This window comes from Pongo pygmaeus, chromosome 3, assembly GCF_028885625.2.
Source record: "Pongo pygmaeus isolate AG05252 chromosome 3, NHGRI_mPonPyg2-v2.0_pri, whole genome shotgun sequence".
Lineage (NCBI taxonomy): Eukaryota > Metazoa > Chordata > Mammalia > Primates > Hominidae > Pongo > Pongo pygmaeus.
In genome coordinates, this window is record NC_072376.2 from 172,026,490 (window position 1) to 172,038,661 (window position 12,172).

The 12,172-nt window shown below is 39.3% G+C and overlaps 1 protein-coding gene across 1 annotated transcript in view; it reads right to left on the bottom strand.

Moving 5' to 3' along the window:
* Positions 1 to 12,172, bottom strand: part of SPMIP2 (sperm microtubule inner protein 2) — a 141,457-nt gene that overhangs the window by 62,632 nt on the left and 66,653 nt on the right. The window contains exon 3 of the mRNA XM_054484853.1: positions 9,070 to 9,128. Coding sequence (XP_054340828.1) covers positions 9,070 to 9,128 — 59 coding nt within the window. The remainder of the gene's footprint in view (positions 1 to 9,069; positions 9,129 to 12,172) is intronic.

A 12,172-nucleotide genomic window follows, 5' to 3' on the forward strand; every position in this document is an offset into this window, starting at 1 on the left:
GACATGTCCTGAGAAATGTGCCGGTAGGCAATTTCATCACTGTGTGCACATCATAGAGTGTACTTACACAAACCTGGATGGCATAGCCCATGACACACCTAGCCTATTTGGTATAACCTATTGCTCCTAAGCTACACACCTGCACAGCAAGTTACTGTACTGAATACTGTAGATAATTGTAACACAATGGTAAGTATTTGTGTATCTAGACATACCCAAACATAGAAAAGGTAAACAATATAGTATTATAACCTTATGGGATCACCTTTCTATATGCAGCTCCTCGTTAAGCAGTACACAGATTTATTAAATGAAGAATGAATGTTAAATTCCCCCATTTTATGAATAAGTCAAATAAATAGATGCAGGAGAGTGCTTTGTGAGAAAGTTTAAAAGTTATTCCAAGTAGAACAAAGAGGACATGCACACACACAAAAAATGCATACAGAAAAGAATAGGAAAGATTTGAGGAGCTAGACCTGCAGAGAATGTCAGATTAGTGGGAAACGGTGTCTGAGGAGCCAAGTTCCCATGTGTGAGTTCTTATTGCAGTGAAATGCTTTCCCTAACTAGGTGACTAGCTGAAATATGTCAGGGATGGATGAAAGTTCAGATTGCTCAGTGATTTCAGAACCTTGAGTAATTTTCCATACATTCTCACTACAGATGTGGGGTGAAGAAAAAGGGGAAAAGGCTTAGGCTAGACTTTCCAAAATCACTTTGTCTAAATTCCTCTTTCTGGCCTGTAAAATGACAGGGAAATCCAGAATCTATTTACTTTGTACAGCAGACAAACACATTATTTGTATTTTTTGGGTAATCTGGGATTGCTGGTTGGTATTTTAACTTTAAGGATTTGTATTTAGGTATTTCATGTTTGCTGATCCACTGTCTCTGAGGTAAGGAAAATTAACACACTGTGAAAGGAAGTAAAATTTACCAATGAATCAGTACTCCTTGCTTTTTATTTGAAAAGAAAATGACTTGAAAAAAATTCTATGAAATCATGAGTAGAAAGATGATATGGTTTGGCTGTGTCCCTACCCAAATCTCATTTTGAATTATACTCCCATAATTCCCACATGTTGTGGGAGGGACCAGTGGGAGATTATTTGAATCACTGGGGTGGTTTCCCCCATACTGTCCTTGTGGTAGTCAAGTCTCACAAGATATGGTTTTATCGGGGGTTTCGACTTCTGCATCTTCCTCATTTTCTCTTGCCACCACCATATGTAAGGAGACTTCCCCAGCCATGTGGACCTGTAAGTCCAATTAAGCCTCTTTTTCTTCCCAGTCTCAAGTATGTCTTTATCAGCAGCATGAAAATGGACTAATACAGTCAACTGGTACCAGGAGTCGAGTGTTACTGAAAAGATACCCAAAAATGTGGAAGCAATTTCGAAACTGGGTAACAGGCAGAGGTTGGAGCAGTGTGGAGGCCTCAGAAGACGACAGGAAAATGTGAGAAAGTTTGGAACTTCCTAGAGACTTGTTGAATGGCTTTGACCAGAAACCTGATAGCAACATGGACAATAAGGTCCAGGCTGAGGTGGTCTCAGATGGATATGAGGAACTTGTTGGGAACTGGAGCAAAGATGACTCTTGTTAGGTTTTAGCAAAGAGACTGGTGGCATTTTGCCCCTGCCCTAGAGATTTGTGGATCTTTGAACTTGAGAGAGATGATTTAGGGTATCTGGTGGAAGAAATTTCTAAGCAGCAAAGCATTCAAGATATGACTTGGGTGCTGCTAAAGGTATTCAGTTTTATAAGGCAAACTGAGCATAAAAGTCCAGAAAATTTGCAGCCTGACAATGTGATAGAAAAGAAAAAAGCCATTTTCTGACAAGAAATTCAAGCTGGCAGCAAAAATTTGCATAAGTAAGGAGGAACAGAATGTTAATCCCCAAAACAACAGGGAAAATGTCTCCAGGGCATATCAGAGGTCTTCATGACAGCCCCTCCCATCACAGGCCCAGAGACTTAGGAGAAAATGGTTTAATGGGCTGGGCCCAGGGTCCCCGTGCTGTGTGCAGCCTAGGGACTTGATGTTCTGTGTCCCAGCTGCTCCAGCCATGGCTGAAAGGGGCCAACATAGAGCTTGGGCCGTGGCTTCAAAAAGTGCAAGCCCCAAGCCTTGGTGGCTTCCACGTGGTGTTCAGCCTGCGAGTACACCTAAGTCAAGAATTAGGGTTTGAGAACCTCCGCCTAGGTTTCAGAAGATGCATGGAAACTCCCAGGCAGAAGTTTTCTGCAGGGGTGGGGTGCTCATGGAGAAACTCTATTAGGGCAGTGTGAAAGGGAAATGTAGGGCTGGAGCCCCCACAGAGTCCCTACTGGGGCACTGCCTAGTGGAGCTGTGAGGAGAGGGCAACTGCTCTCCAGACCCCAGAATGGTAAATCCACTGACAGCTTGCACCATTTGCCTGGAAAAGCCACAGACACTCAATGCCAGCCTGGAAAGCAGCTGGGAGGGAGACTGTACCCTGCAAAGCCACACGGGTGGAGCTACTCAAGACCATGGGAACCCACCTCTTACATCAGCATGACCTGGATGTAAGACCTGGGGTCAAAGGAGATCATTTTGGAGCTTTATAATTTGACTGCTCCGCTGGATTTTGGACTTGCATGGGCCCTGTAACCTCTTTGTTTTGGCCAATTTCTCCCATTTGAACAGCTGTATTTACCCATTACCTGTACTCACATTGTATTGAGGAAGTAACTAGCTTGCTTTTGATTTTACAGGCTCATAGGCAGAAGGGACTTGCCTTGTCTCAGAGGAAACTTTGGACTATGGACTTTTGGGTTAATGATGAAAGGAGTTAAGACTTTGGGGGACTGTTAGGAAGGCATGACTGATTTTGAAATTTGAAGACATGAGATTTGGAGGGGCCGGGGCAGAATGATATGGTTTGGCTCCGTGTCCCCACCCAAATCTCATCTTGAATTGTACTCCCATAATTCCCATGTGTTGTGGGTGGGGCCTGGTGGGAGATCATTTGAATCATGGGGGCAGTTTCCTCTATACTGTTCTCGTGGTAGTGAATAAGTCTCACAAGATCTAGTGGTTTTATCAGGGGTTTCCACTTTTTCATCTTCCTCATTTTCTCTTGCTGGTATCAGGTAAGAAGTGCCTTCTCCTCCCGCCATGATTCTGAGGCCTCCCCAGCCATGTGGAACTGTAAGTCCAATTAAACCTCTTTTTCTTCCCAGCCTCAAGTATGTCTTTATCAGCAATGTGAAAACGGACTAATACAAAGGAACTACAAGAACACTGTCCCTTTCCAAACTTGTTTGCCTTTAAATCAATGTAGCTTTAGAGAAACCCACTGACTTTGAGATCAATCTCATGCCCAGCTGTTTAATAACACAATAATTACAACTACCAAAATAAGATGTATTCCAAAGAGCTAAAGAAGTCCTATCCCTGGAAATAGTTTTTCTTGAGTTCAATGACTCAGAAACATCTAGAAAAAAAGATTATCACAGAAGAAATTTAGCTCTCATTAGCAAATAAAAACAGGCATTTCTGAAGTTAGCCTTCATATTATTTATTAAAGGCCTAGAAGATAGGGTGGGCTCTTCAGTAATGGTGAGTAGCTCCTGCAGAATCCACTCACCTCTTAGAGAAAAAACAAAAGCCCTGCCAATTCATTGTTTGCTAATACATTCTCTTATGACCTCTCTTAATTGGACTGTAAACCATTCCTCTATTTCCTGTCTATGCTTTTTATTCTGCTTGTTGAAATTAGAACTACTGTAGGCATATATAAGGAAACACCCAGTTGCAAACAGAAGAGATCATACGAAAACAAATAAATCATCGGGTCACATATCTAGAGAAACTTGAGATATTTAAAACAAGAGTACATTTCCTTTAATTTATAAATTTTTTAAAAATCAAAATAGATTAAAGATTTAAAACACACACACACACACACACAACAAAAACGAGTTAACCTACATGCAATAACTGCACTGTCTGTCCATCACCGAACCTTGTGCTGAAATCATCTGTTACATCTATCTGCCTTGAAAATTCTGTGAGCAACCTAAGAGTAAGGACTCTGTGTACAAATTTTTAAATTCTGAGCACTTAGCACATAGCAAGTCATCAATTTCCTAACCTACAACTTTAACAGTCTTTAAGATACAATTAATTGTATAACACACCATTAATTTTTTTTTCTTTTTTTTTTTTTTTTGAGACAGAGTCTCACTCTGTCACCCAGGCTGGAGTGCAGTTCCATGATCTCAGCTCACTGCAAACTCTACCTCCTGGGTTCAAGTGATTCTTCTGCCTCAGCCTCCTGAGTACCTGGGATCGCAGGCATGCACAAAGACGCCTGGCTAATTTTTGTGTTTTTAGTAGAGATGGGATTTCACTACTTTGGCCAGACTAGTCTCAAACTCCTGATCTCAGGTGATCTTCCTGCCTTGGCCTCCCAAAATGCTGGGATTACAGGTGTGAGCCACTATGCCCAGCCTGAGCCACTCCATGCGGCCATTAATTTAACAGTTTTACACTGGAGGCCAAAAAAAAAGGCACTACATTTGAACACTGCATTTATAAACAACTATTATAAAATGCATCCTGATTTCAAGAATATTAAAATGTAAAAAATATGCCTTCGAACGGAGGAAGTCCTGTAATTGTGCTCTAACTGAATTTCTCATGTCATAAACAGAGTGGATTCTTGCCCCCATTACGTCAGTAGACAAACATTTCTCAGCACTAGTGACACTGACTCAGAGCATCCTACTTTTCCTATACTGCTTTTTCTGAGGCCACTGATCACCTCTAAACATTTGTCTGCTGTGTTTTCCTTGATTTCTTTGTTTCCTTGCATTAAACTCTTCCTCTCAAAATTCTTCACTGGCTGCTATAGCCTTCTATAGGAATTGACCTCTAAGGCTCCTTCTTCAGTGACTGCCATTTATCTTGCCCTCAATGTGGACATCCCACAAGGCTCAGTCCCTTTCATTTCTCAGTTGTCACTAGTGGTTCTCAGCCCTGGCGATACATCACAATCATTGGTAGAGCTCTTTTAAAATGTCCAAGCCCTAGCTGGGTGTAGTGGCTCACGCCTATAATCTCAGCACTTTGGGAGGCCGCACAGGTGGACCACGAGGTCAGGAGTTTGAGACCAGCCTGGCTAATATGGCGAAACCCTGTCTCTACTGAAAATACAAAAATTAGCTGGGCATGGTGGTGCATGCCTGTCGTCCCAGCTACTTGGGAGACTGAGGCAGGAGAATGGCTTGAACCTGGGAGGCAGAGGCTGCAGTGAGCGGAGATCGCGCCATTGCACTCCAGCCTGGGCAACAGAGCAAAATTCTGTCTCAAAAAAGATAAATAAATAAAATGTCCAAGTCCAGATCCCAACCCAGATCAATAGGATATGAGCTCTGTGACCCTGGTCATGTGACAATCTCTGACATTCGATCTCTTCACCTAAAATTAAGATAATGTTAAATCTGCTTCATCAGATTGCTGTATACACATGCTTTACTTCCCCATCATTATAACAAATATGGTCTCCTCTTTTCTCCATTTACTTAAAGCCCACCTTTCTTTAAAAGCTCAACTGAACCTTTCCCCTGGCCCCAGCTCTCCATAATCACATTTGTTTTGGCTTTTTTGCAAAGCCTACTGAAAACTCAAGATGGGCCTGTAAAAATGAAATCATCTCCTGGCTGATGTTTCTTTTTTATTTATTTATTTTTTTTCTTGAGATGGAGTCTCGCTCTACTGCCCAGGCTGGAGTACAGTGGTGTGATCTCAGCTCACTGCAACCACCACCTCCTGGGTTCAAGTGATTCTCCTGCCTCAGCCTCCCCAGCGGCTGGGATTACAGGTGTGAGCCACCAAGCCTGGCCCTGGCTGATCTTTCTGTAGCTGTTCTTGTCACCTTCCAATCCCTTCTCCATAAAACATTCCAACATTCCAGAATGATCTTAACAAAACAATTATAATCAGGTTGCTTTCTATTTTAAATCTTCTAATGAATTTTCTTTGTTCTTATATTTATTAAAATCCAAATTCTCTAACCCAGGTCACAAGGTTCTACAAAATCTGATCTTCATCTCACTACTCTCCCCATTGCTTTCAATACAGTCTGGCAGCACAGGTTGTAATTTGATGTACTCTTTCCCACCTCAGGGCCTGGCTCATGCTGTTCTCTCTGCCAGGAATGATCTTGTACTCACCTACCTTTTTTCTTTTTTTGAGACACAGTTTCTCTGTCGCCCAGGCTGGAGTACAGTGACACCATCTCAGCTCACTGCAACCTCCACCTCCTGGGTTCAAGTGATTCTCTTGCCTCAGCCTCCCAAGTAGCTGGGATTACAGGCACCCACTACTACGCCTGGCTAGTTTTTGTATTATTAGTACAGACAGGGTTTCACCATGTTGCCAGGCTGGTCTTGAACTCTTGACCTCAAGTGATCACCCACCTTGGCCTCCCAAAATTCTGGGATTACAGGCGTGAGCCACCGTGCCCGGCCTCACCTATCTTTTCAACATCAGCTTAATAATCACTTCCCTCAGTAAACACTTATCTGACCCTCAGTCCATGTGGGTGCCCTGGGAAAACCTTCTCTTTACATCCTATAAATATTCTTTTATAATGAACTATTTTATCAGAAACCAGATGGATTCGGGTCAGATATTAACTTTTTCTCAATATACCTCTATATTGTTTGATTTGTTGCCATAAGCATGAATTAGAGTTGTAATTTAAAACATTTGCTTTCAAGTTTGAGAAACAGTATGGTTTGTTGTTATTTATTTTTTATTTTTGGAGAAGGGGCTCTGTTGCCGAGGCTGGAGTGTACTGGCATGATCAAGGCTCACTGCAGCCTCAACCTCCCGGGCTCAAGTGTTCCTCCCACCTCACCTCAGCCCCCTCAGTAGCTGGGACCACATGTGTGCACCACCACTCCTGGCTAATTTTTAAAATTTTTCTTGTAGAGATGGGGATTCTATGTTGCCCAGGCTGGTCTTGAACTCCTGGGCTTAAGCCATCCTCCCACCTCAGGCTTCTGAATAGCGGGGACAGGCACAGCCACCATGTCCAGTTAGTTTTTTATTATTTGTAGACATGGGGTTTTGTCATGTTACAAAGGCTAGACTCAAACTCCTGGCCTCAATTGATCCTCCTGCCTTGCTGGGCCTCCCAAAGTGCTGGGATTACAGGCATGAGCCACTGTGTCCAGCCAATACATTATTTTTTAAAAGCCATGTTGTTGCTTCAATGTCTGCCTCCTGCCCTAGAATACAAGTTCCGAGAAGGGCATATACTGAGGCTGGCTGGTTCACCATGATGGCCACGGAATCTAACAGTGCTTTGAACCCGGGAGATGCTGAACATATTGAGTGAATGCTATTGACTGAAAAGAACAGAACATGAAAACTGGTTGGGAGACTCAGCACTAACCTTTGCCCAGGAAAAAGATGGCTCTCAGGCCACCTTAGAGAATGCAAAGGGGTGGGGAACACCTGAACCTGAGTCAGGGCCCTATTCAAAAGTACCCTGCTAACAAGGGCTTTGAAACAGGGTAGGTGCTTATAGTCTCACAAAGGAAGCAGTATTCAGGTTATTGGTGTCTGACTAGTTAAATAGGACCCAAGCCAGGAGTTATAGATGAGTCCAGGAGGCTGTCAATACATTTAATTAAAAAAAAATTCTAGCTATAATTTTCTAAATATTATCTTAATTATTAATTTGGCTCTCAGTATTTGCAAAGTAATTTTGTTATTTTTCTTCACATATACGCCCAATTTCCTAGTTGAATCTGCAATCTCCTAAATACAAGGTCTCTTTCATAACTATTCTACATCCTCATGACTCAGTTCAACCCACAGCATATTCCCTAGAAATGAATATAGCCAACATTCTTTCATTCAAAGAACATGCCCAGGGCTTCAGTGTTGCTCAGATACCCTCCAACAAGTTTTTAAAGTTTAAATAAATGCAGCACATTTTCATGCTTTTACCACCAATGCTTGCTGAAGTTTTATTGATTTTCAGTGGTCTTTAATGTTTTTCTTTCCTTGGAAATATTTGATAAGGTAATTGCAGTGGATGCCTGCAATGCTATCTAAACAAATGAAGTAGAATATTCTAATGAGAATATGTGTTATTCATGCTTTAAAGCATACCTGTTTCTTTGTGGCTTTAAATATGGTACGTGTTTAATAAGTTATAGGAATTGCCCACTGAGGTATTTTTTTGTTCTGAAATAATAGGCTTTTGACATGGGGTTTGAAGTCTTTTCTCTATTTGATACAGTTCATGTTGGTATAGTACAGCCACCTCAGGGCTAATAAAATCCAGTGATTTTGCATATGCTAATAGCTAAATCCTTCAACAATTAAAAGTGAAGTAAAATAAGCCCCAGAAATCCTCACCTTCAAAAACCTATGATAACAAAGACAGTATTCAATCTGGAGTCTTGTAAGAGCAATGCTGATTGATCTTTTCCCTCTTAGGAATCTGAATCATGTGTTATACCTAGATGACAAGTCAGCTTTTGCTTGTTTCCTGTAATTTAACATGCCGTGAGCTACCCATGTTTCATTTGGGTCAGAAGCTGCCATAAGATAATGTGAATTGAAGTCATTATGTGACTTTAGTAAGATTATGTTTATTAACCAAGATTACCCATTATGATGGTTTCCAGGCCAACAGCATGAAATGAGTTTTTTTAATCTGAAAAAAATTAATATTGTTTCTTCCACAGAGATAATTATTTATAAAGTTAAAGCTAATCTACTAATCCAGTTGCTATTCTTAATAGCTTCAGGCTTGCTTCTCCTTTTCTTTACTATAGTCTAACAGTTTCTCATTCTAACTATGTTGCGTTATTCCTTTTCTCCCCTTAAATAAAATTTAGCAGATAGTGAAGATTTACTGTGTTTATTAGAAATAAAAATTCGTAAATTTATCAAAAACCTACATGAAATAAAAAGAAAGTGGTAATACACTTAAAAGTTTACAAAAATGAATCCTGTTACCAATTTAGGAAAGAAACACAGTAATTAATAAAAATATATTCATATTTGCTTACCATGGGTTTTGATATCTGTGGGTTATTGAATCAAGAGAAGCTTGATTTAGTTCTTCATACTGTAAAAGGAAGAAAATTAATGTACTGTAATTCCAAAGTAAATAGGTGGCAGGTCTAAGTATCCATATTTCTAGTCAAAAAAGGAAGTCAGGTTGGGAAATGAAATAGGAAATGCTAAATTCAGTTAAAAGAAGATCAGAGAAGACAGGCTTTTGATTCCTGAACAGAGAGGAAAAAAGTACAAGAAGTAAAATAAACAAGACCCTATGCACTTTACTTTCCCTCTTTGAAAGGAGGGGTGCTGGGTAGCAGGAAGAGTGTGATGCGTAATCACTAAGTTGCTTTCCATCTTTATGATTCTATGTCTAAATAAGCGAGCATTCTAAACTACTGTCATTAGACTCAAACAGGTTACCTCTTTTCACTTTTCTCCTTACAGAATCAAAAAAATGTGGTCGCAATAAGGTAGGAAAGAGCTGGATTATAGACAGACTGCGGTAAAGTGTAGATTTGAAAACTCCTTTCAGAAGGGATAATTCAGAGTATTGATAACGTATTTGGTGACTTAGAATGGTTCTTAGATTAAAAAGTAATTCCTACCCACCACTTCCCATGTGCATTGAAATGATCTGTTATTACTGAATGAATGACTGCTATATACTGACTCCTCTTCTCCGGGAACTGTCAGATGGATGGCACATCTTGTAAATAAGGATGGGGAATAAAAGTGTCAAATTTATATTGAAAAGCGTATTGGTCTATAACCATTTCTCAAATTTCTATACTAGGATTGAGAAGCCGTGACATAAATTATCAAAAAGTATTTCACTTCATTTGTGGATGCATTTTTTACTTACAGTAGTATGGGATGCGCTATTCATAACATCTCAAAAAGTGGCAAAATCCTATTACAAAAATTTCAACATTAAAGGAATGATGTTACTTAGTACTTTTTAAATTCTCTTCTCTCCTCTTCCTTTTCCCTCAAGCTTCAGTTCAGAATGACTTTCCTTATTGACTACCACAGAGTTCTTTGTGCTTGAGAATGCAAATTCATTTATTTGTGTCATCTTCTCAGGGATAAAGACCTGAAACCTTAATCTCTTCAATGTTCACACATAAATTGAACAAAGGAAGGCACAAAATAAACAAGGTCACTATTCCATAGAAACTTTGAAAATAATCTGCATATAATAGAAAGATCATGGGATAGCTTTTTTTCTCAATTGATTCCTGACATGATCCCCTGAAAATTGACCTTATCCATTGAATTTTATTATCAGCTTCTGGACAAATTTTGCAGGACTTGGATGATCTTTAGTTTTATGCTATTCTTATCTTTAATAATCCAAAATTGCATCTTCTTAATTGGTGAAGACCTTTTTCGGAAACAAAATAACGTATCTTTTTTCCATTCCTCCTATAGATATCAGTCCCTATAAACAATTTGTTATCTAAAATAAGCTGGTCCTTCTCTATCATAATTTATTAATGAAATGCATCATGATTTATTTGGACATCTATGTTTACTGTAGTGTTAAACCTAATAAAATTCAGACTCAGATAAATCATTTTTTTTTTTACTGGCCAATCATTCCTAAGAGTAAAGATTGATTTCAAAACCAATTCAATATCTTCATTGAAATGGGTAACAATTATATTTTCTATCTTAAATCAGTGAGAACCTTTTACACTTAAATGTTTTCAACAAAAATAATTACAACTCCAATTTGGATATTTCCTACAGATCAATCTTCAAATAAGTCTGTTTATTAACAAAAGGGAAATACCTGCTAACTACATTCACATATCATGAGTTACACAATTTCTAAAATGAGTAAAAACTGTTAAATTTGAGTTAAATTAATTGCAGACATTTGGGGCACATTCTAGTTAAAAATTAAAATCATTGCTTAAGACTTTCACTTTTAATCTCTAAACTCTAGTCTAGTCCTGACACATTTAGGAAGTGTTTTGGGGACGGTTCCTGAGGAATCCTCTTGCTTTCTTGCAATAATCCAAGATGATTTTCTTAGTATATCCAATTTTTACTTTTCTTACTTCTAGAAAGAACAATTTGCCATCTCTATAACTATGAGTCTTTCTCAACCGTAGAACGAATACAATGGCAATGTAATTCGAGAATGCATAGACACTAAGGGTTTTCTTCTATAGCCTCCTCCTTGGTAACATAGGGCTCTTAGTATCAAACATTTGAGTGGAAAATTCCCTACGGCTATCTTTTCTTATGCTAATGTATTTTTTCCTTCACTTGCCTCAATTTGCAAAATATTACTGTTAACTCCTTAGGTGTCTTTCTTCCCACAGCCTGTGAGAAGCATTTCCATTGTTGCAGCAGGGTCACCAAATTGCATAATGTTGCCTATTCTAGATTGGAACTATTACAGGGAGAAAGAGGACATAAAGGCCTTTGCATGAATGGAGCATTTGAAGTATTCATTTTACATTCAGAGCATGAGTAACAAAAGAATTCTTTCTGAAAAATGTCGGTGTTTAAGGCATGGATTCAGTGATGCATTTCTCTTGTTAAAGGAAAAAAAAAGTTCAATGCAGAGACCCATACATACTTCATTTTATGGCACATTATGGATGGGCTTGAGTACCAACATTAATGATATCCTGGTCTCTTTTAACTATAGTTTTTAAATAATCTGAATTAATTCATCAACTTTCAGCAAATAGTCTAAACATTGGGTTCTGTGAGTTTGTTTACTGTGGCCCCAGTATCTCTGCTTTCTGGGGAGTATCAAAATAATGAGCAACACAGTCTCTCATGTTTCTAGTGTGCTTATAATACTATAATTTAAAAATCCATGCAGGCAGGAAAATATAGTATACAGAGACATTAATACTAGATCCCATTTGTTGAGCATGCTAAGTGCTTTATACATGTCTCAATCCATTTAATAATATGCTAAGGTATTACTGTTATCCTGTAGTAGGTAGTTTTGTATTTTTTGTTTGTTTGTTTTGAGACAGGGTCTCGCTCTGTCACCCAGGCTAGAGTGCAGTGGCACAATCTCAGCTCACTGCAACCTCTGCCTCCTAAGTTCAAGCAATTCTCCCACCTCAGCCTCCTCAG